The sequence below is a fragment of the Balaenoptera borealis genome (genome assembly GCF_965194805.1).
Source record: "Balaenoptera borealis genome assembly, chromosome: 7".
Taxonomy (NCBI): Eukaryota; Metazoa; Chordata; class Mammalia; order Artiodactyla; family Balaenopteridae; genus Balaenoptera; species Balaenoptera borealis.
In genome coordinates this window covers 82,727,167-82,752,780 of record NC_138864.1, presented here as the reverse complement: position 1 = coordinate 82,752,780, position 25,614 = coordinate 82,727,167, and the positions used below count along the sequence as shown (strand labels likewise).

Below are 25,614 nucleotides of genomic sequence, written 5' to 3'. Positions count from 1 at the left end.
TGCAGTAGACTGTCCTTCTGCCTGTTGCTCTTAAACGTGGATGTGGTAGCCCTGGTGCTATTGGTAGCTCTCTGGGGGTTACAAGAGAAAAGCCTACTAACAGTGGAGGCAAACCTAGGAAAGCAGAGCCAAGAAAGGAAGAGGTACACATTGGGTTCTAATAATGTCGTTTGAGTTGCTGGACCAAGTCATGCCTGAAGCCAGTGCCTCTAGACTTTTTGCTTATGTCAATCAATGCGTTTGAGAGGAATATTCTGTTACTTGCTCCTAAGAGCATTGCAATTAGTATTAAAATTTAAAAACAGCTTCTTAAAGTGGATCATTATGAGGCAGACTAATTTTCTTTTAGGAATAACGTTATAATTGGGACTAAGGCTTCATAATAAGAATCTGATATCAAATAAGTCAATATTACAGCCAACAATAGGTGATGGATGAAAGCAAAGACATACCTATATACTCCTAAAATCATTGTAAATAATCAGTTTTCAAACCAAGTCCTATAATATGGCAAAAATGAACTGTATCTGGTAAATGTATGAGAAATTTCAAAGTACCAAGTAAATGCCAGAGCTAGAAAATTAAGTGTGTGATGGGAAAGTATGGATTCCATAGATGATATGTTAATGAGTCTGACATCAACATGTAAAATTAATCTCTGAAAGGATGGTTTGTGAGTATTTCAAAGAGAAACAACTTGGTGATTCCTGAGGTTCAGAATGGGTTTACCAACAGGTTATTTAAAACCAAACAAATTTCATATTCTGATAGGTTTGTTGGATTTTCAGATAAGGAAAATGCTATTGTTTTAACATACTTGGATATTAACATGTATCTCATGAAGTTCTTCAAGGCCCTCAGATTTCTTCTCTTTATTTATCCTTCAAGACCCACATGCAACTTTAACCTCTTTTAGAAAGTCTTCTCTAATCCCAGGAGGTAGAGGAGCAGTAGTATATTGTTGCTTCAGTCCATTTGCATGTTAATTGGTTACATTTGTCTCCTTCCTAGACCGTAAATTGGAGGAAAGTATGGACCACATTTTAGCTACTGTTGATTCCTAATGCTTATCCTAATGCTTATAATGTATGTCTGCTGAAAGACCAAAGGAGTAGATGATAAACTTCGGAATAAGAGGGAGTAGCATGAGCTTGGTAATGATATTGTTAGATGAGTTTATAGTAGTCCAACACCCTAATTCAAAGAATTAATGGACTCAGGACAACCAAAAGAGAGTGCTTTCTCAGTAGTACCCTGTGGATCTCCGATCAACCTGTTTTCGATGCTGTGGATGGCCCTGCTGTTGGCATACTCCCTTCAGTTGTAGAGTTCTGCATCACTAGAGACCCTCAAATACAGCCTGGATGACTATTAGTTGAGCAGAATAAAGAGGAACTTCATATATGTCACTAAATGGTTTGTATTAAATGGCCTCAACTATCCCTTCTGCATCTAAAGTTTTATGATCCTAGAGCAAATTAAACACAAACACACACACACAACTTGTTTAGATCAAAAAATCAAACTTAAGACCAATATACTCTGGTAAAATTGATATAGGAACATGTAATTAACAACACCTTTTCTGGTTTCCTTAGGACATAAAAGTGCTTTTAAGAGATACACTGGGTGGCCCAAGGTCTCTTAGCAAAAAGCGAAATGAATTTGAGCCAGTGCCATCTTCTCGCTTCAGTAAAGCTCTCTGCGGTGGCATTCACTCAACAAATATTTATTGCGTAGTTAACGTACGCAAGGCTGTGTGTAAGGCAGTGTGCAAGGAACAGTGAGTCACGGGACCCCCAATACCTCTCACTACAGATATTTTGTTGATTTACTGCCAGAGCGCTTCACACTCCATTAGGAAACAAACAAACAAAAACATCCAATTACTTAGTCATTAGCATTGCCTTTTAAAATAGAAGATCAGAATGCGTAACATTAGATTGGAAGGGCCCTTAGAGACCCAGCACAACCCCTTTATTTCACAGATGGAAGAACAGACTCATGTAATAAAGAATGAGGTGCCTCTCTATATGCTGACATAGGAAGATAAAAACAAGGTATTTGTGAAGTGAAACAAGCAAGTTGAAGGACACCGGGTACAGCATAAACCCATTTTTACAAAAGGGAACAACAACAAACTCTTAGGCATGTGTATTTTAAACACGTGGAAAGATATGCTTTCCAAAACTGACAGGGCCAGTGATTGGAAAAGAGGAGTGGAATATGGGGTGAGAGCTGGTATGCGGCCTATGGGAAATTTTTGCCCTCAGCTTTATGTATTTCTCTAACGTTTGTCTTTTATGTAGCTTTGTATTGCTTTTGTAACAAATACATACATACACAGGTATATGCATATGTGTGTGTGTCTGTGTGTATGTATATACTTATCTCTATACTTATGTATACAATTTTAAATAGAAAGAAAAAAAGATTGGCAACTTGCAGGCTGTGAGTCTGGCTTGCTTCTGGGTTCCACTCTGAATGCCACTCCAAGGTTTCTCATAAAACCTCTGCCAAGTTACTGAACCCCTCTGAGCTGTGGTTTCTTTGTATGTGAAACAGGGATAAGAGTGGTACTGGTCGCTTAGGGCTGTGGTGCGATTTGCGACTTCAGGCACAGAGCTAGCATGGTGGCTGGCACGCTGCAGGTCTCAACGGGTGGTAGAAACAAGGGCAACATCAATAATGATAGAAATAATTATTCTTATTATTGCTGTCCAGAAGCAGAGCCTGAATGAGAGCCTGTTCCCCTGGCTCTCAGCACAGTGGGCTCCCCACACCACACTCCTCCCCTCTGTCACTGGAGAATTACTTAGTCAGGCGGATGATACTAAGGAAAGAGAAAACCAGCTTGAGGTGATGACAAGTGCCTGCCCTCATGAGGGGAGACGGATTGATGATCGATGATCAGATAATGATCTCTGTTTCTAAGGAGTCACCCTTAGTGACCAAACATTATCCATTGCTATCTGTTAATTTTTCTGTGGTAAATGTCATTTGATATTACAGCTTTAAGATGAACAGCCAAGAACATAATTCATGGAAGTCAACACACTAACCCTTGCTGACCAACTGTGAAAAAAAAAAGAGGAAGGAAGGATGGAAAGAAGGAAGGAAGGAAGACAAGGAAAGTCCCAAAGAAAGGTAGAGAGTCAGAATGTCCATCTTTTTTTTCCCTAAGCATTTCCCTAAGCGGGTCACAGGCAGCTGGCTCTCAGAGGTCCTGGCCAGGGGACAGGGTTCTTCCAGTTCTCTCTGACCAATATCTCTCCTTAGCAGAGAAAGAGAGATTTGGGTTTGCAGTGCTGTGATGCGAGAGTTTGTGTGCACTAAATCAACAGGAAAAATTGTTCAAAAGGCAGGCCGACTAAAGACTTCTGAGGAGATTCTGATTTTAGATACTCACAGTATGATTTCCATATTGGAGGCTGGTATTCTTCAGCATCTAGAATAAAAAGGAAGAAATCAATCCGTCAGCTTGAACGTCAAACTGTCAACTTGTGTCTTCTCTGGAGGAACAACTGTCTGTCAGCAGTATTTGCCTTCTGGTCCCGGGGGCCTCTCAGCTCGTTTACGGGACAGTTCCAGGCATGAGGGGGGAAGTGTACATGGCAACCCTTGTGGATCCAACACCATTTTCTTCATGTCACTTACCATGACAGAATCAATTGCTTAACCATTTTCATAGAGCCCAGTAAATCAAAAAAGATTTTTAAAGCAATTAACTTGATTGTACCCTCCAGTAATCCTTTCAAACAGTATTTACTTAACTTGGCATAATAAACATATAATTTATCTCACAGATTCCAGTCAGACCTTTAGCCCATTTATTAAGACTTGAGGGCAAGACGCAAAGTGGCAAGTATGTAATATTAAATCTGTTGAAGTTGTACAACTCAACCAACTGAACTCCTAGGTCTGACAGCTGAGACACTGATGATTCAATTGGAATCGCATTATGTCCTTGAATTTACTCCAGTGTGTGACTTAGGAAATTTCCGGAAAACCTCTCAGCAATCAGTGTCAGAGTGAAAGAGTTACAACAAAATGGAGAGGACGATATTGTTATTCATCAATCTAGAAAGCAGACAATGGAGAAAATCTGCTTGTTCAGTCAACTCAACAATCCCAGTGCTGACGGCTGAATTTATAATTTTGACGGAGTTATTAGAGCCCTCCTGAGCTCATAGCTAAGGTCTTGGTAAAACATACTCTAGCTTAAACAGCCAGAGGGAAAACTCCTTTTCCCCGACTCATAGAATGTTAAGCTGGGGAAGCTTTATGAGTTCTCTAATTCAGCGCTTTTTGATGAGGAAACTCTGTTTTTGTCATCCTGCAACCCTATGGCATCCCACACCCATCCTTATGCTGCCCTTGTCCTTGTGAACTGTCACATACTACTTTCGTGCAAAGGAACAGAAATTTTCTGATCTCATGCAGTAAGAGAGTTTGAGAATTCTTCCCCTCCTAAGAAACAAATATACTTACTATCAATAAAAAGTAACTCAAGAGTGGTGAACTTCCCCAAATCCTACTCAATTACAGTTATGTAGCTTAAATTAAGTTCTTTCACAATTCATACTTGCTTTCTGGGGCCCATCCTATCACAGAGGCAACTAAACACCTCCTAAGATAGTTTCATACAAATGCATCTGGATTCTTAGGCTTGCATTGTCAGGAACCTACCTATGAATAATCGGCCACATAGGCACACACACAAATGCAGTGTATTAATAATGGTTTATGTTGTTATTCAAACCTAGTTTGCTAAATAAAAGTGAAGCTCTTAATACTTTTGTCAAAGTAGACAATGTAATAGTGAGCTTTTAACCTAAAGAAGCAATTAATTTCATCTTATATGTGACACAGACCAATTTTAATGGGTTAAGATGAGTGTTTGTCTATAATAACATTCAAATAAAATAAATCATGTTGCCGAGTTTACAACAAAATTCTAGAACCATCCATACAATACCATCTCACCAGAAAAGCCAGGTCCTGAATGTTAAAATATTGATGACACCTTCAAAAATATTTTTCAAAGATAAAGATCAATACGCACACACACACACCCACACACACACACATACACCAGACTGCATGGAAGTATGAATCCCTGAGATGTCATCTATCCAAAGCTGTCTTGTTATTTTGGATGAGATTTACTCTATAAGGTAAGTACAACCCCCAGACCAAGAAGTTGTCAAGAATATTCAGAACCTAGAGTGCAGCTTTCTACATAGGGAAGTTCCCCCCCAAATAGTCTCCTTAATGCAGGTTTTCAAACATAGTTCAGATGCTCAACTTGGATTTCCTAAGGTCTTCTTACCTAAAGTCAGAAGTTTGGATTAGATGGCCTCTCACTGTTCATTTCAGTCTTGCTCTGTGAAAAACCTAGAATTTTGATTCATCTGAAATGCTGGTGGCTCCTAACCTTTAAACTTTCATTTAGGCTTCCCTGCACATACACACTTTATCCCTTTCTGGTTGCTCCTTGTTGGCAACGTCACAAAGAAGTGAAGAAAGCCATCCACAGAGAAGGGAGTTCACAATGCTCCCTTGCTTAAAATCCTCCAATGTCTCCCATCTGCACTTGGAATAAAATACAAACATTATACTGTGGCCTCCAAGGCCCTGTGTCCTCTGGTCCCTGCCCTCCTCTTCACTCCATTGCAGGCACTTCCCCCCTTTTCATGTATCATCCAACCATACTGGCCTTCTCTCTCTTCCTAGAACAAGCCAAGTTCTTCTGAGCCCCTGGCCTTTGCTCCTGTGGACCCTCCATGTAAGAACTCTCCTCCAATAGAGCTTTGCACAGCTGACTTGTTCTGTCATGCAGGGCTCAGCTCAAATGTCACCTCCCATGGGCCACCCCTGTCAATCCTGTGTAAAGCAGCCTTCCCCCAACCCCACTCACTCTCCTTCAAAGCACTTATTACCATCTGAAATTATTTATTGATTCGTTCGCTTGTTATTACTGGGCTCATCCCACTATTAGCCAAACTCCATACAAGCAGAAATTTTGCCTCGTTCACTTAGGTCTCATCGGCCCTTAGAAGGGTGCCTGGCATATAACAGACATTCAAACAGCATGTGTTAAATAAATGAACAAACTCTCAGGGTTCATATCTTACCTCTGACAACTATTGGCTGAATAACTTGAAGCACGTTACTCAACTTTTTTTAAGAGCCTCTCAATACTTATCTTTATAAAACAGAAAAATAAATGTACCTACCTCATAACCGATCTCTTAGGGTTATTGTGTCAATTAAATGAGATAATATATATAAAGTTCTTGGGACAGTGCCTGGCAAATAGCAAGTTCTCCATGAAGCCCCACTAATGTTGTCATGGTGCTGTTGTCACTGTTATATCACCCGGTCCTGGTTCTTCCCGGGTGAGCTCAGGCTCTTGTCTTCTCTCGCTTGGCCACAGCCAGTGACTATCTCCATTCTTGCCCCCAGACCTGGAGCCTGTAACTAAGTTCCAGTGCTGTTGTCATGGAAGGTTTCTCTTTCTCATAAACGCATTCAAAGTGAGAGGCCATTTGTCATGCTTCAGTGGAACAACTATAATTACCTTGGTCTTAGGGATTCGTTTCACGAGCCACTAAAGCGCACTGTCAGGAGGCCTTGGCCAAGAGACAAGGCACAAAACATTTTTAATATGTTGACACGAACCTCTAGCTGCGTCCAACATGGCCCTGCCAACATCACATTTGTCCCAGTTTCACACAATAGTTTTTAAAAGTCTGCTTTACTCTTGGATAGCCTGACACCGTATTTTTTTTTTTAAACCTGGAATAGGTTTTCTAGGTCATTTAGTTCACCTTCCTCATTTAGCAAATGAGGAACATGAAACGAGAATGATGAAGTGGCTTTCTCAAGGTCATAAAACAAGCGGGAGGCAGAGGTGGGATCAGAGCAGGGAGCTCTGCCCTCCAGCCTCTGACACACTGTCAACCTTACCAGACAGCCCACCCTACTTTACAGAGACTAACATCAGGAAAAAAGTTATATAACAGATTTGTTACTGCAATGCTTGTGACGCTTGGAAGAAAAAATAAAATAGAGAAAAGAAAGAAAATCAGTCGTATGAGGCAGACAATGATAAATATCATATGATACCACTTATATGTGGAATCTAATAAAATGATACAAGTGAGCTTATTTACAAAACAGAAACATACTCAGAGACTTAGAAAACAAACTTAGAGTTACCAAAGGGGAAAGGTCAGGGGGGGATAAATTAGGAGGCTGGGATTAACATATACACACTACTGTATATAAAATAGATAAACAACAAGGACCTACTGTATAGCACAGGGAAGTGTACTCAATACTTTGTAATAACCTATATGGGAGAAGAATCTGGAAAAGAATAGATATATGTATATGTATAACTAAATCACTTTGCTGTACACCTGAAACTAATACAACACTGTAAATCAACTATACTCCAATATAAAGTAAAAATTTAAAAAAAAATTGGCATCAAGTCAAATGGTGGGACAGTATTCCACTAATACACATACCCCATCTAACAGTTAAAGTCCAGGAGATATAAGACACAGGAAGTGCTGACAACAAAAGGCATTATGCTTTGGGGAAGGGTATTATTTTGTTAAACATTTTAGAGAAATGGGTATAAGGCAGAAGGAAGGAGGAGGAAGTAGAACAGAAGAAGGTCCATGTTCTAAGGAAAAAACTATCATTGAACCCAGATGGGCAGTGATACATTATTCGAAAGGAACAATGAATTATAAAGGTCAAAGAGGCTTAGAAAATAAATTGCTTAAAAATGTTGACTAATATGTATCCAAACTTTAAAAAATGTGTAAACTTTTTGACTCAGCAATTCTATTCATGGGAATTCAGCCTAAAGCAGTAATTGAACATGTGTACAAAGATGAATGTTTGAACAAAGTGTTCATTGCTGCTTTGTGTATAACAGTGAATCTAACAGCCCAGAAAGAAGGGAAGGGTTAAATAAATTACCATCTACTATAGCCATGAAAATGATGGCATGGGTCAGAGCTCTGTGGTCCAGAGCACGGCCTCTAGAGCTAGACTATCTGGGTTCAAAACCTAGGTCTGTCACTTACTAGCTGTGTTACCTCAGGCAAGTTATCTCACCTCTCTGGGCTTCAGTTTTTCAATTTACAAAATGGGAGTAGTATTACTACCCAACATACAGCATGTTTTGAAGATAGGATGGGTTGTCTAGCATGTAGTAAACTCTATCTTTGTTGTTATTATTATCTTTCCTTAATGACATAGGAAAATATTCATGCTACATTATGCACTAAACAAATCAGGTTACAAAACAATTTAACAAATATGATCCCATTTTAAGGAAAAGATAAATATTTATATACACAGAAATGATCTACAAGGCTATAAACCCAATTATTAACATTTGCTATTCCTGATAGTGAAAACATAGGCAATTTCTAGTTTTCTCTTGTTGCTCAGCTGCATTTCCTAATTTTCTGTTCATATTGCTTGTATAAAAATTAACATGAATGAGAAATAAATTCATAGGAGCGCTAGGTGGTTTCTCTTTTTGAACATGCTGTCTAAATAAATCACCACCTTGAAAATAAAGCAGAAGTAAAAAGATCCAATAAAAAATAATTCCTATAATAACATATGCAGCATGCACAGTATTAGTCCAGAAGAGCTAAGGGTGAAGTCAAAAGAAAAGAGACCAGGGCTTCTGCAGTAAAAAGCCAAGCCCAATTCCCTTGGCCCTCTTAAAAATTCTGCGAAATAAATACTAATGAGCAATTCTAAGCAGGTTAGGAAGCAGGTATCTCTGCTCATTGAAGAGGGAGGGAAAAGGGGAAAAAAGATATAGATGCTTAGAAAACAACCAGAACCTTACAAAAATAGGTAATAAAACCACACAAATGAAATAATCTATAAAGACTGGAACATATGAAACAAAAAGAAAAGAAAAAAGAAAGAAAAGCTGGTTTGAGGGGCCTGGAGGTACAGGTTAAAAAAGGGGAGTTTGGGGGAGAATGGATACATGTATATGTATGGCTGAGTCGCTTTGCTGTGCACCTGAAGCTATCACAACATTGTTAATCGGCTATACCCCAATATAAAATAAAAAGTTAAAAAAAAAACCTTAGAAACAATTTTGAGAAAACCTTACATGCTGAAGTAGCTAAACCCTGAAAAGATAGCACTGCCATTCTGAACTGTTAGGGAGGATGAGGAATTCTGGGGTCAGCATACGGAAAGCTCTTCCATGTGTGAGGCCTAAGGAGAGGGAGACGGGCGATAGAGAGTATGTGTCATAAAAAGTCATCTTTCTAGATCAAGAGCATGACAAAAATAATTTAATATGTCTGTTAAAATACACAGCAAAGCAGAAAAATCCCAACAATTAAAGAATGTATATTTTAGAAAGTTCCTAACCTCAGAAAAAAGCACCATAAATAATAGACTTCTGCAAATCCTTCCAGATTTTGTCTTGTAAAAGGCTAAAATAAAAATTTATAAAAATGGTCTCATATATATATTGTCCTGCAATTTGCTTTTGAACTTAATGATATTTCTTAGGCATGTTTTCCATGTCAGTACATACAGATCTGTGGCTTCCTTTTTTAAAACTGTGGGTTGGTTTTCCACTATATCTGTGTACCAGAATACCAAAATGCACTTAATTCACTTACGTAAACATTTCCAATTGATGGACATTTAAGTTATTTTCAATATTTTGAAACAATGCTTCAATGATAGGCTATACACGTAGTTTATATTCTGGGAAGTTGAACTGCTGGGTGATGGGTGTATTTCTGATTTTCAAAGCTACTGTGAAAATGGCCTTCAAAAAGATGTATCAGTTGGAACTCTCAATCATGTGTGAAAGAATGCCCATTTCCCCACACTCTCACCAAACACTGGCTGTTATCAGTATACATTTTAATTTTTGATGCCTTTAATACTCAATTAGAAAAAATATACAAATGAAACTAAGTACATTTGTATGGAAGCAAACAGCTGCACAGAACGCTCCTGGGCATGAAACCTGTGGAAACATATGGCCAAGGAGTAAGGCAAAAACACGCTAATCCCCCAAGTTCTGGTGGCTGCAGCTGGAAGGCTATATTCTTCCAAGCATTTTTAGCTCCAGAAATATGTTGATTTGATGGAATCACCTGAGGAGCAAGTGTAAAGGAATTTGGGGACTGATTAATGAAGAAAAATTACAGAACACCATGTGCTACACTTGGGCAAGTGACAACCAGAGAGGAAATACCTGTAAACATCAAGGAGAGCCAGATTCCTTCGCTTGGCTCAGTGGAGGATGACGAGACTCACAGAAAAACACACGCAGGGGCTTTGGAAAATGAGAGGAGTGAAAGATTCACCAATTTTGAGAATGATCTACCAAGGAAATTGGAGATGACCCACCCTTAAGAATATTTCAAGCGAAGCTGCCTATACTGCATCAGGAGGATGATTTGGGAAATAGAGGGTGGAAGGATTGGGTCCCTCCCTCTGCCATCCCCTCTCCCAGAAGAGCCAGGTCTCTGCTGTCATTTTTGATTTATTGATGCACACATTTGCAAATGGGCTGCAGTTCATGGGCTTTTTCCAGGGAAGTTGGGTGGAAACAGGTTTTTCAATCAGCCACGGGACAGCTTCACAACGAGATGACAGTTTGGAATTTGTTGGGCTTAATGGGCACAGAATGGGTTGGGATCCAAACGAAAGCAAACAACGACAGCCCAAGAAGTATGCTATGTTTGTGTACATGCCGCAACATATCCTAGACACACACACACACACACGATGCCCAGGCTTGGGTCTTCAGAAGCGTGTGAGGGGCCAGCGCGGGCAGCCTGCGGCTATGGTCTTGTCAGGCCATTCCAGCCCAAGAGTGCCATGCGTGAGCAGTGAGATGACCTGGAGATCATCCTAACTGCCGTGAGACATTGAGATGTCAGGGCTATTCTGGAGCTTTCTTGCTGTCACACTGGCTAAGGGATACAGAAATGTGTTCTAACACTTGTCACCTGTCCAGGCCCCCAGCACTCCCCTGAGAAATAAGACATCCATGCATTCTCTTTGGAAACTGCTGCTTGGGTAAGGAATGAAGCCCTGGTGTGCATCTGACTGTCGCTCTCATTTCAGGGATTTTTTTGTAACTGATTTAGTCCTAATTGCAGAGAATAGTTAGTAAGACATATTCCAGAAATTACTGCTGGGCCCACAGGCTGGGCCCCAAGGCCAAGGCTAAACTGAGATTTTCTAAAGATGATGAAGCCAACCATCGAGGGCCTTGGGCTGGAGTTTGTGGTCACTAGAGGGCACTGAGGCCACACGGAGCTTCTGTCTGGGCCACTTATTCCATATGTAGAGGCATGATGAGTTTCTCCTGTTCAACAGGTATTTATTGAATAAATACAGTGAGGCAGGCCCTGGGAACGCCTCAGTGAACAAGGCAGGTAGGGCTTCAAGCTCTGCGTGATCTGGCCCCTGACCACCTCTCCCTGGTCATCTCATTTGTCTCCTCTCTTGCCCACTATACCTCAGCTACTCTGGCCTTTTTTTTTTTTTTTCCATTTTTATTGAAGTACAGTTGATTTACAATGCTGTGTTCATTACTGCCGTACAGCAAAGTGATTCAATTATACATATATATATATGTATATATATATATTCTTTTTTTTAAACATTCTTTTCCACTATGGTTAATCATAGAATGTTGAATATAGTTCTCTGTGCTGTATAGTAGAACCTTGTTGTTTCAGCCTTAGAGATGTTACACAGCCTTAGAGATGTTACACAGTCTTAGAGATGTTACAGTCTCTTCCCTCTGATTTATACATGGTCGGCTTCATTATCATTTGGATCTCAGCTTAAATGTTCTGGCTCCCCAGAGACATCTTCCTGTACCCTTCAACTTAAAGCTGTGTCTTGGATACCTTTTTAAATTCTTTGCAGAGCCTTTTCACTATCTGATTTTTTTTTTTTTTTTTTTTTTTTTTTACTATGTGCTTGTGTATTTCTTTGTTTGTATTTTGAGACAAAAATATAGCCCAGGCTAGACAGCACTTATGAGAGCAAGAACCTCATTTATCTTGTTCTCTGAAGTCTGGGTCATCCTTAGCTTATCGAGTACCTCTGATGAATTTTAGAAGGTGCCGCTTTCAGGCAGGTGCATGGCTTGGTCACTGGACAGCACCTGTGTGTGAAGAATATGCTTCCTTTGGGAGACACAGCCCTGAGTCAGGGCACAGGCCTGGTGAGGTGAGCCCAGACTGGGTTCAGCCCTAACCCATCCCCTCAGCTGGGCACTACCAGCATGACTGGAACGGCCCTGACTCTTGTATTCAGGAGGTAGTAGCTTCTCAATAAAGAGTTGGCTAAGTGAAAGGCAGATTTGTTGCCTTCCTGTTGAGGGATACAAACAAATAAGGAGGCAATCCAATAGCAAGAGGATATATAAAGGAGTATCTAGCAGAACTTCCTAACCCTCAGAAAGCTGAATGGGGCCTGGGCCAGTTACATCTGGCCTCGAGCAGCTCTGTCCAGGGCTCCTTCAAGAATCGTCCCAGAAAAGTGGAGTCTAAGAGCAAGACCTAGGGTCCCCAAAGACTGAGAGAATCATAAGTAACTTCAGTACCATTGCACATTAAGCCTAGTCAAGGAGGCACGCTATCACCCAGATAGCTACTTACAGCAGCCCACGGCAAGGAGTACCTTTGTGAGCAAATGGGCTCATGGATCGTGAATAGTAGACCAAGGTGTGGCCTGTCAGGACCAAAGGCAAGACAGAACATGGTGCTGAGAGCTAGAAGTGGTTCAGCCTGCTGGCTGAAACAGAGAGACCATGGTGTGTGTGTGGGGGACGGGTGTGTGTGTGTGTGTGTAGGTTTCAGAATGGCTAGGAATGAAATTAGAGAGGCACGCAGGGGCCAGATAATGAAGGGCTTTTATAACCATGCTAAGGGCTTGCCTTTGTTCTAGAAGGAAGGGGAAATATGCACAAGGAGGATACAGCATCCAGTTTGCATTTCAGAAAGATCACTCCAACTGCAGTGTGAAATCAGACTGGAGGAAGAGAAGACGGGAGGGATGGAAGATAAGGGGGGTGGAGACCAATCAGGGAGCTGGGTAGTAACCTAATCAGGTGACACTAATGGTTGGAACTCGAACAGTGTCAGTGGAGATGGAGAAAATGGAATGGGTTTGGAAGATGTTGAGAAGACAGAATCTACAGGACTTGGTGATAAATTGGATGTAAACAGAAAAGGAGAGGAGGAAACATGACTTCTGGTGGAAGAAGATGAATGGTTTTTGGCATAAGGAACTGGATGGATAGTGATGTCATTCACAGAAATAGGCCAGACCAGAGGAGGAGCAGGTTGGGCAGATGGTGATGCACTCAGCTTTTCCCTGTTGGAAAGAGACGTCTATGGGACAGCCAAGTGAGCATATCTAAGGGGCTAGGAGTTTAGAAGAGAGATCTAGGCAAGAGATCTAGAAACGGAAGCCCCAACATACAGATGGCGACTGCAGCCCCTAAAGTAGTTGACACACAAGGCCTTTGACAGAACCCCCCAGGAACATCAACATTTAAGGGATAAGAAGAAGAGGAGAGTAAGTACAGACCCGAGAGATAAGAGAGAAGCCATGAGATGGGGTGATGTGAAAGGCAAGACAAGAAAGATTTTAAAAGGGAGACGTGGTCAAGTGTATCAGAAGCTGTTCACGTGAGATAAGCATGAGGAGGACCCACTGCTTTAGCAACAAGGGGTTTATGATGACCTTGCAATGGAGTGTGGGCAGAAGCCGCAGTTAAATAAGATGAAGGGTGAATGGAAGTTGAGAAAACTGAACTTGTGAGTATGAACAAATCTTTTGGGAGGTGTGGCAGTGACATGGAGGCGAACGTCTCTTTCCAATAAAGGGGGATGGGGATCAAGAGAGATAAAAGACATAGGAGCTTTAATTCGGATATCATTGTCATTACCTCTTGCCCGTGTCCCTGGTCTCCCTTTCCTCCAGGGCCTTCTCCCCACTTCCTGGTCCTAAAGTTTCTATAACATGCAGGTTCCTCCCAGCGTGATGGAGCTGCTTTGCTGGTGGATAAATTCCTCCTTTAAAATTCACATACTTCCTCCTCTGCTATTTCTTTAGAGACAACCCCACACTCACTACTTCCATTCAGTCTGGAATCCTCTCTTCTCCCCCAGCCCCCCGACAATCTCCCTTCCAGCATTTGCCTGCCTCTTCACAAATTCTTTTCATCAGAGGAATGTCTTCCTGGCTTTCCTCCAGAAGCCAGGCATTCATTTATTCATCCAACAAATATTTACCTAGAACTTACAGACTACTTGGCACAAAATATTGCACTAGGCACTGGTGTAGCTATAAAGGCAGGATGCAGAATCTAATCACAAGAAATCAGAAGATGAAATAAAGACATCAGCTCATTCACTCCATTCAACAAGAACTGCCTGCTGGGCATCTAACTTCCGGCCACGTGTGCACTGTAACCAAAGCATAAGGTAGAAAGCGGCATGTTACATAGAAAGGTTAGACCGAAAAGTGCTGTTAAAAGGGAGAGGAAAGAGAGGTTGTTTTACTCAGTTATTTCTGTTTTTTAGTAGAAAATGGCTTTTTAAAATCTTTTCTTGGCATTCCCTGGCAGTCCAGTGGTTAGAACTCAGCGTTTTCACTGCAATATAGTTGATGTACAATATTAAGTTACAGGTGTACAACACAGTGATTCACAATTTTTAAGGGTTATACTTCATCTGTAGTTATTATGAAATATTGGCTATATTCCCTGTGTTGTACAATAATAGATCCTCGTAGCTTATTTATTTTTATAAGCTTATTTATTTTTATACATAATAGTTTGTACCTCTTAAGCCCCTATCTTGCCCCTCCCCCATTCCCTCTTCCCACTGCTCAGTTATTTCTTGATAATTATTCTTTTAAACATCTCTTTCCTGAAGAAGATGTCTTCTTGCTTAGAAAAGACAACTTAGGTGTACCTCCAGGCAGCTCTCTACTCTTGCCATTTAGAAAAGCCATTTTCTTCTCCTATTATAATAATATCTTTCTTGTGTGCCTTGAGCTTACTGTGGGTATTTGTGTCTCTACATACATAGTGGTAGTGGCAGTGATAGACTAAATTCTCATGAAAGCAGCTCATAAATCTGAGCCCTGGAAATGTTGCTACTGGCAAGGAAAGAAAGATTTTTTGCCTGTATTATATTTGGAGTCAAATAGAGGGAAGTCTTAGTGCAGAGACAGAAGAGGAAGTGAGGTCTCCTACCAAGAGTGGGAAGGAATTTTAAGTACCCAGTAGATTCTAGATTTGGGGGTAGGTCGCTTATATACATTATATCTAATCTTTACAATTTTCCTGAATCATCTCTCCATGCATTCACCCATCTATTCACTCATCCCTCTATCCACCTATCCATCCATCCATCCATCCATCCATCCATTCATCCATCCATCCATCCATCCATCCATCCATCCATCCCTTCGGCAAATACTTATGTGCCAGGCACTGTGCTACACAGTGCTATATAAAGATATAGCCATGAGCAAGGCAAACTCAGTCCCTGCTTTCAAAGTGCCTTCACTCCAGCAATGAAGGCAAACAAACATTTGAAAAGTAATTACAGGGCTTCCCTGGTGGTGCAGTGGTTAATAATCTGCCTGCCAATGCAGGGACACGGGTTCGAGCCCTCGTCTGGGAAGATCCCACATGCCGTGGAGCAACTAAGCCCGTGCGCCACAACTACTGAGCCTGCACTCTAGAGCCCGCGAGCCACAACTACTGAACCTGCGTGCCACAACTACTGAAGCCCACGTGCCTAGAGCCCATGCTCCACAACAAGAGAAGCCACTGCAATGAGAAGCCCGCGCACTGCAACGAAGAGTAGCCCCCGCTTGGCGCAACTAGAGAAAGCCCGCGTGCAGCAACGAAGACCCAACGCAGCCAAAAATAAATAAATAAAATAAATATTTTTTTAAAAAAGGAAAAATTACAATAAACTAGGAAAAACATGACAGACAAAGTTCAGGGTGCTAATTAAGGAAGCATATAACGGGGGTCTTGTAAGTATTTTTATCTCCTAGCTATGAGGAAGATGAAACGGAAAAAGATTCAGTAATTTTCCCAAAGTCACACAGTTAGTGGCAAAATTCAAATCCAGCTCTGTTTTGCTTCAGAGCCAATTGATTTCTCTCCCCATGGCCCTAATCCCACAGAGGAATCAGCAGTGCAGAAGCTAAAGTGAAAATTTCAGCTCTTTCTTATTTCTCTTCTGCTTCAATGATATAACACAGTTTGAACACTGTAGAAAGCAGCATTAGAGAAGCAAGAATACTTAGGACATTATTCCTTTTTCTGCCATTTTTTCAGACCAAAAAATGTGAAATCTCACTAACTGGAATCCCTTCCCTCCTTTCTCTTCTCCTCCCCTCCTTCCCTCTCTCCCTTCTCCCTCTATCTATTTCTCCCACCATCCATCCCTATTCTTCTTCCTCAAGAGCCCTCTATGTATCAGGTTCTGTGTGTGACTCTTCCCCAGTTTCATTATCAATAGAAATATTCAGCCTGTGCCTAGACCTGGCTTATCAGCAACCAGTCTGGCAACAAATGGGCCCCCTGGTTTAACACCACCATTCTTCACAACTGGTTCAGTTCATAACAAACAGCACAGTTAATATAACCGTAGTAATTGATGGCAAGCATGGACATGTCAGCAGCCGTTCACTCTGGCCACGTTTGCCAGGTCACTGTTGGTCTTACAGGCTGAAAACAGAACCAGCTGCAGTGGAACCTGCCTTTCAGAAGGCCAATGGCTATGTGTCCACCTGTGAAGGAGAGAACTAGTCTGGAAAATGGAAGATTTAGAGATTTCTCGCGATGGGCATCTCAAGCGAGGGCAGAAATCTGTGCTCTTGTTAATGACCCTGGGAGTTTCTCGCCCCAGCTCCACTCTCAGTTCACTCAGTGATTTTCACCCACTCCCGCAACCCCAACCCAGGTGGGCCTCAGTTTTCTCATCTGTAAAAACAGGGATTGGGCGGGATGCCCTCCGAGAGCTCTCCTGAATCCCTTAAATTATCAGAGTTGTGGAGCAGCTACAATCTCCCCACTGCCGCATTCTCTGCTCAGAGAGGTTCGAGGTGACCTGGAGGTGAAAAGGCGGCAGGCCGACACCAGCAGTTCTGGTGAAGCCCTCCTTCCCCCGCTGATGGAACAAGTGAACCCCTCACCTGCCACAGAATAATCGAATTGCCTCACATGCGTGGTGAGAATCAGTCAAAGTGAGTATAGGCTTTATGCCCAAATACACAGTGTTAGTGGAGAAGACTTCCCCACTCCTGGCCTGTGAAGCTCACTCAGTAAGTGAACTCCTGCCCTCGATCTGGGCCTATGTTGTGTCCTGGGGAGATGGAAGCCATTTGTCGCCTGGCTTTGTGTCAGCACCTGGGAGCGCTGCCCTGGAGGTGAAGGGCTGCCTTTCTGGTGATCTAGCTCTGCAGTACCTGGGGGACAGGTAAGCCTACTTAATTCTGGGGTTCAATGGTGTGCAAGTCCACCTGGCTAACCACCCTCCTGCCTGCCCTTAGTAATACAGGTGACACTTCAGCCTATGCCTGCTTTACTTTGTTTGATTTCTGTTTGTTTAGAATAGACCTGCTAGGGGACTTCCCTGGTGGCGCAGTGCATAAGACTCCGTGCTCCAACACGGGGGACCTGGGTTTGATCCCCGGTCAGGGAACTAGATCCTACACGCATTCCGCAACTAAGTGTTCACATTCCACAACTAAGAAGCCCGCGTGCCACAACTAAGACCCAGTGCAACCAATAAATAAATAAATAAATATTTTTTAAAAAGACTAGAACTGCTAAATACTGGGGAGTTCTAAGCAACCCCCAGCAGAAGGCAGCCTCCATTTTCCTAGTGAGCAGATCCTCTACAAAAAGTTTTTGAATATATAAACTTTTAGAGGTACCAGTGAAATTATCAGATACCTACTAATACTATTTAATTCCTTAATTCAGTTATACATATGTACTTAAAACCAGATATAAAATAATACACAAATTTAGAGATAGTGCTTTCATTAATTCATATTTCATAGGACAACTTTATTTAAGTTCTCTATGTATATCTTTGGCATTTTTGAGGCATCTAAGACATTTTTTTCCTAAAGTGCATCATATTCACTTCTTCCTTAGCCTTTTCAGAGTAAAAAAACTTAAAGATCCATGTACAATGTGGCCACTGGACATCTTCTCCAACCCTGGCCACATAATCACATCACATGAGGGCAGCTGGCTGTTCATTCATCCTGTAGGTGGTCTCCACAACATAACCACTGGCTACATTATTTTTTTCAAGTGATCTTTAAAAACTCTGTTTATGGAAAACCACAAAGGTGCTAAAAGGAATAAGGTGGCTGATACGAAAAGCTCTCTAAGATGTTAAATTGTGAAAGTGAGGTACAGCCAGCCCAGTGTTGGCAGAGCACAGAACGGCTCTGGAAGATTCTGCCATGGTTGGAGTTGTGTCTGAGGAGGAAGAGAGCTGGGGACTGCGGGTCAGAAGAGACTGGGAGGCTTGGCTGTTAAGTAACCTCCACAAGAAGGCAAAACTATCATTGATTAAGGTGATTTCAGGTCGACTGTGTCTCTTCCAGAAAGTAGTTGGGGGTGCAAAATAAAGTAACTGAGAGAGAAACCCAACTACCTGAGAGGTTTTGTATAAATACAATTTTAAGATGACACCCCCCTTTCTGAAAGATCATTTGCGGCATATATCGTAAATAGAGACACAGGTATTTTAACCTCTATTGAGAGGCTTTCATTACATGACGTTATTAGGTGTTTCAGGTGCAGTCTTATTTAATATTCATAACAAACTTATAAAATACAGATTATCAGTCCCATTGTACAGGTGAGTAAACCGAGGAATAATGAGGTTGCCCAGAGTCAGACAGTTAATAGGTAGTAAAGCTGAATATTCAAATTTAGGTCTGTCCAACTCTGACAACTAGGCTTCTTCCACTATAAAATCCTGCCTCTCCCAATGAACCTTGCTACATCGTGAGACTTCATATATATTATCACACGGGATCATCAAACAGCACTGTGAGGTGGGTAGTATTATCCCATTTTACAGATATGGACGCTGAGGATCAAAGGCAACCGAACCTTACCCAAAGTTGGTCAACTCCTTTGTGCCCCATAAAAATAATACTATGTACACCCAATGGTCATCTTGGGAAGGTTGACCTATCATTTTATCACAAGCATTAAATACATTTGCTTCACAATGCTAAACCTGTTTACTTAGGTCTAAGATTGCATTAATTCTGTCTTCATCTATAACCAACCTAAACCTCACCTATTACTGTAAGCCAAATAAAGACAGATGAGGCCCAGTCAGGTTGTCTGGTGTGGCCGTAGTTGTGGCTCTGATACTTGAAGCCTCCTGAAAACCAGAGCCTCAAGTTTTGCTTTTCTCCAGGGTTTCAGTGCTCTGCGGTTTCTTATCACTTGCTTTAAAAATACCTTCTTACAGAGAAAATATTTCTAAAGATCACAAACACGCACACTATAGCAACACTTCAGACATCTCACCCACCGTACCACAAAGCAACAAAAACAGCACAGGAAGTGTAACAGCAATGTACAGGAAGGAGAAACAAGAGTCAAAGCAACCCTTCACAAGCTGCAAGATGCTAATTAAAACCTCAGCGTTCAACTTGGCATTAGCATGTATTTATCACTTGGATGGCGCATGCTTGAACAAATGTATGCAGGAAGGGAAGCCTTCCTGTCACCCTGGCAGGGTGGATGACAGCATTGGCAGGTCTATAATTAAAGGGTTAAGAATAAGGCAAACAACAGGCGGGCCCAATGATTTCTGGAAGGGAGAATATTTACATTACATAACAGAGCAAGAAGAATAGACCACCCCCCGGCCCCTGCTGTTATCTTAGGGTCGCCTGTCTTCACGGCACTTGGGACAGCTGTCCCACGTGCTGGCGGGAGAGTCATATCCTCTTGCTGTTTGCACAGTGGCACATTTGTCTTCCTAATCCTGGTATGTGAAAGTTCCTGCTTCCACAACCAGAATCAGAAACCAAATATTAAAACAAATCTTTCCTTAATATTATCCTCCTGTCTGAAGATGTTTGTACTTGTAACCTCTGTTTATCTATTTCCAGTGGCACTGTCATAAGGAAGAATAGCATATTTACACACCTGTGCCTTTATAAAAGATCATTTATCAATTTCCTAATTTGTCCACATAACAAATATTTACCAGTCACTCTGTTCCTGAGCTCACGTTAGGTGCTGGGCCCACAAAGATGGGTAAGAAAGTTCTTTCCCTCAGGCAGCTCCCACTTCCAGAGGGAAAAGAATTGAATGGTGTCTATGGGAGGTGGGGTGTGCAAGTGCCACGACCCTGGCAGGGGTGAGTGGGAAGGAGGAGGAAAACTTCACAGAGGAGATTATATTGGAGCTGGGCAGTGAAGGGTGAGTAGGAGTTCACTGGGCTCTGCATTACAGGGAAGAGAAGGAAGGTGAAGGTAAAAGGGAGGATTGGGACATTGGTTTCACTTTAAGCGTTCTGAGAAGGAAGGAGACTTCTTGGTTTGTATGTTAAGTGTTTCTGACAAAGGAGCGTTTTCTCACAAAGGCTAGATCATCATTTCCACTGGAAGTCTGTGCCTTAACAAAGCCATCTTTCCCTGCCTATAATGAATGCAAAGGCAAATACAAGAGGCACCAGCAGGCTTTGAATGAAAGGATTGCTTGCATCCTGTCAAGGGGCGAGGAGAGGGTCACAGGGAAATTCCTCCAGGGCAACCTGCTGTCTCGCCTCCTCTTCTAGGCATGTGGCCTATTAACCCTGGCTGCTCAGGGCAGAGCCCTCACCATGATTACTCCCAGTGGGTGTCCTGTGGCTTCTGATGGAATGAAAGTGAGGTGTGAATCCAGTGGAAAGCCACCCGAGTGCCCCCAAAACCCCAGTGCTACCCTGCAGCTTTACTTTCTTCAGCACCTCCCTAAAGCAGAGCTCTGTATACACCAGGTGCTCAATAAATGCTTGTTTGATTGATCAACTGAGTGACCACTATCAAAGTAGAGGAAAAAAATCAGATTCTCCTTAAGAATGTCTATTGCAGCCATCAGTACTGCATTTTCAGGGCTAGGTTCAAGCAAGACAAATCACCTTCACTGCTCACAGTGTCCACATGGCCAGTCACAAGCTGGCTGATGGGATTAAAAAGGAAAAGAACAACTGGGCATATTGGAAGTCTCCTTCAACCAGGATGTGCAGTGTGCCCTACCTGACATATGCAAACTCTGATACAGACCAATCAGTAACTAGTGCGGCCATGATTTGGCTGTCAGAATTCAAAAACTAGAAAAGGAAAAAGCAAAGAGAGCAGCCAGAAATGATTAGATCTTGGGCCTCTAAACAACAGTGAAAGGTCCTTTGTCTCAAGCATCTGAGTCCAAGCACTTGGTGGGAGCTTCCCCTGTCCAGGGTTTCCTACCCTCCGGTAGGAAGTGGGTGTTCCTCTGGGCACTAAGAAACCACTTATGCCATACTAGTAATAATTTGCTGGGTCAAGAGGCTCAGCCTTTGGCAGGAGCTGTTTGTAGGTTTTTTCATATGCAACTTTTAGCTGTTTAGGAGTTGGTTCTATTTTCAGAGTTCATTTGTTACATTGTAATAGGCTTTCCTCGACTGCCTGCCACAGTGACAGAGGATGCTGGAGGGACTCCATTGTTCCACTCCTGTGAGCACCAATGCACTGAATAGATGGATCCGGAAAGAAGGCATACTTGACCTTGACCACCACTGAGACTTTCACTATGGAATTTTAGATGTCTTTCTAAATGCATTTTATATCAACAATATTTTCAAAGCTATTACACTAAAGTATTCTAAATGTATCCACTGATTAAGATAACTTATCTCTCACACATAGTAAATGACTCAAGGTATCAATAATAAGGGTACACAGTAGCTCTTCCTCCATACATGAGCTTCCTGTATATACCCAGAGGGGTATTTCTGCATTTGACTTTCTCACTCCAGTCTAGTCCTTTGACCCTAATTCTTACACTTAGGGGACAGAGATGTGACAAGCATGGAATCTGATGGACATTTTCTAAATAGAATTTCTTTTCAAATAGAATTATAGGAAGAATGTTTTCTAATCCCTCACCATTGTAGCTTTGTGATGTCAAACTGCCACAATTCTCTCAGCCAAATTTTTCTACACTCATCTTGTGTGGTGAGATAGTAGCTATGAGATTGAATTTATTTATCATATGGCTTTTTAGATATGTTTTAGTATTTTCTGAGAGAAGGGGGGGTCAAATCTACTGGTTGTCAAAGGCCAGGTAATCTTCAAAATATCAAGGACTGCCAGCCCCATAACACAGTGTATTTTTTTTTATCATCTGGTCCTTTCTCACCAGCTCACACACTCATCTCGTCTCTGACTCTTATCTATTACTGCTGAAAATCCAGAGATTACTGACACAAAATGTGCTGCCCCTGTAACCACTGGCTTATTCATGGGTTGGGGAGACCTGGGGATGGGTAGGGGATGAGGTGCATAAGTTGGAAAACCAGAAGGAAGTCCAGGGATGGAGAAGAAATCAGCCAGGAAAATGCTAGTGGTAGAAACAGAGTCATGTTGAATATGAAACCATGCCACGATTTCATGAATTTAGAACAGAATTTTGCCCCTAATTCCCAAGGCTGCCAGTGTCTTTATGTTCATCCAACTTGCTTCTAGTTTTTATTTTTAAAACTACAAAAATGTAAGGGAAAGCCAGCTAGTTTAGAGGACTCAACTACATCTTTAGATTCTTTTATTAGATCCTTTTTTCCTCAAGAGACCCCAATTTCTTCTTGATCTACTCTTAGCTGCGTGTAACTCTCCCACTCACTCTGTCACCTCTTCTCCCAAGAATGGTCATTTTCTCAGGATAAGACTCTGAGGGGGGCCTGTGAATCCTTTTAACAGCAGCCCCGACATGAAGCGATGGAGGCCATGGGCTCAGAAAAGAGTGGGTCAGGATCTGGTGTGGGATGCCGGTGAAGAATGTGATCACACAGCCTGGGTGGGCCTCCCCCATTTTGCTGTTGCTCCACATACATCCCCATCCAGCCTTGACCTGGTGGGAACCTAGCACGCGTCCTTCTTTAGTCAATTTCTCACCCATTCTGACTCCTGGTGCAGAAGGAAGGACATCTTCCGGGACAGGACCACAAGCCAAGACTGAGCCTTCCTCTCTATAATTTGGATTAGCAGCTAGCAGTTGTATTTCTTGAGTGCTGATTATGTCCCAAGCCAAGAATTTTACAATTATCTTTTCACTTCAGCCTACCCACAGGTAGGTATGATCATTATCCCTACTTTTAAAATGCGCAAAAAGAGCCTCAGAGAGAAACTGGCCAGCTAGTAAGAGGCCAAGCTGGGGTCCCACGTGAACAGCCTCAGGCCAGTGCAGGTGCTCTGAACCACTACAGTTTATTTTCTCCTTTTTATGGATATACCTCATATTTTACTATTTATGATTATTTTTCCAGATCATACAAGCCAACGCTCCACCCCAATTCTGATTTCATCCATCCCTTGTACCCTCTATCCCGCAGCAAATCCAATGAAAAATCACTATGTTGGTAACCCTGAGTCTGAAGGGAAGAACTGACTCTCTGACAGGAGTGGTCTCTGCTTCTCCCAAGGGTCTCCTCAGTGTGTGTGTGCGGTAGGGAGATTAACATCTAAGAACTGTAGTCCTTAGGCTCCCTTGCTTCAGGCTGCCAATTGGGTTCAGCCAATGGGAGGCTTGGGCGGGAAAGGGAAGGAGGAAGGAGAGATATGCTGCGGTATTTATTCCTGTTCCCTCCCTGCTCTGGTGCTGCAATGGATGACCCTCACAGCTACCACTGTCCGGGCTCCTCTCCTGCGGCTCTAGCCATCCCCTGGCTCCAGCAGTAACACGGTTTCCTCCTGTTGCCCCTTCAGGCCCGGGAGTGGTCACGGCTTTGCACTGCTGGCAACCCCTGGGTGCTTCAGAATCTCTGGTTCCCTTGGCCTGCCTACACCTCTGTAGAAAAGCCCCTTCGTTAACTTCTCTTCAACACCCCAGCGTGCCTTCTGCCCCTGCCAGGACCCTGACAGAGACCATTCAACATCCCCTAGACCACAGGAAAGGCAAAAACAGTCTGAAACAAGACCTGAACAGGACGAAGGTCATTTATTTTTGTAGGGACTTTGGACTCACGTTTTATAAACTGGAATCAAATACATTGTCCAAAGGTGAGGAGGGAGCCTGGATATCCTTCCAGTTTCCGTAGGTGCGCCTCTCTTACCATCTAGGGAGATTTCCAAGCCCATAAACCAAAACAGCAAACCCACTTCCCACTGCAGCATTAAAATGGGTTAAACTTAACCCACTAAAGTGGGTTACATTTGGAATATGAATAAACATTTACCCTTGCTACGTACTGCATAATTCCACATCTGTAATGAACTTCCCATGCTACACTACACACCACTTCTAAATTGACTCAGTGCACGGAAGCTCTCCTCTGAGCTCTGGGCTTTTCTAAAAATAAAAATGATAACAACATCACCAACACTCCCCTCTTTACTCTTTGGTGATGTATTCTGAGCCTAAGCAAGGCCTCCAAGTTTAGTGGGCTATTTTTCTTTTCTTCATATGATAATGCATGCCACAAAACCAGCAATTATGGGGTTTCTAAGAATTTAAATGGTATGTTCTCGATACTAACTTGATTCCTTTGTTTTTCATACACACAGAAACACACACACACATACACAACATCCAAGAACATGAGTTTGTCTCCTGAACGTCAATCAGTGACCAAAATCAAATTCCAAAAACAGGTTTCAGAAAGGCCAATTTCATTAACCCTTTATGAATTGTAATTAAAAAACAAATAAATATCCATCTAAGAGAGGCATTCTCTCTTATGTTCTCCAATCATGGAAGATTCTCAGAGTCGGAACAATTCCCAGTCACACTCACACAGAAATTACTCAGTCTGACCCTATGCACTGCCATGAAGCTCATTCAATGGAGTGACGCTACTTCAAATCACACTTATTAGGTGTGATACCCAAACCATCCAGAGCCCAGGACTGAAGAACTTTACTGCAGACCACTGTGCTGAAGAAGGCCAGGGTCATTTTAGAAGAGGGACTGTCAAACACACTACATTTCATGATGACTTTATGATATTAAAATAGAATGAGATGCAATTCACTATTTTAAGAAGAAATGGGTCAGATCATTAAATGTGATTAAACACATAAAATCTTGTTACAAATGCCTGACAATCTACTGATTTAGGCACTTTGAGAAATAAACATTACAATGATGCTTACCTTCAAGAAGTTTATAGTCTGGTTGGGACATAAAAAGAGAATTAACAGCACATGAAAGTAGATACTGAAAGATGAGAAATGAATAGTTCAGACAGTGAGAGCTCTGAGAGGTCAGAAAAGAGAGGAACCACAAAAAACTGCCATGCAGATTCCTCA

At 42.1% G+C, this 25,614-nt stretch overlaps 1 protein-coding gene across 1 annotated transcript in view; it reads right to left on the bottom strand.

Annotated features, from left to right (window-relative positions):
- CHN2 (chimerin 2) overlaps positions 1-25,614 on the bottom strand; it is a 326,161-nt gene that overhangs the window by 164,082 nt on the left and 136,465 nt on the right. Inside the window, exon 2 of the mRNA XM_082397992.1 lies at positions 3,410-3,448. Within this exon, the coding sequence (XP_082254118.1) occupies positions 3,410-3,448 (39 nt within the window). The remainder of the gene's footprint in view (positions 1-3,409; positions 3,449-25,614) is intronic.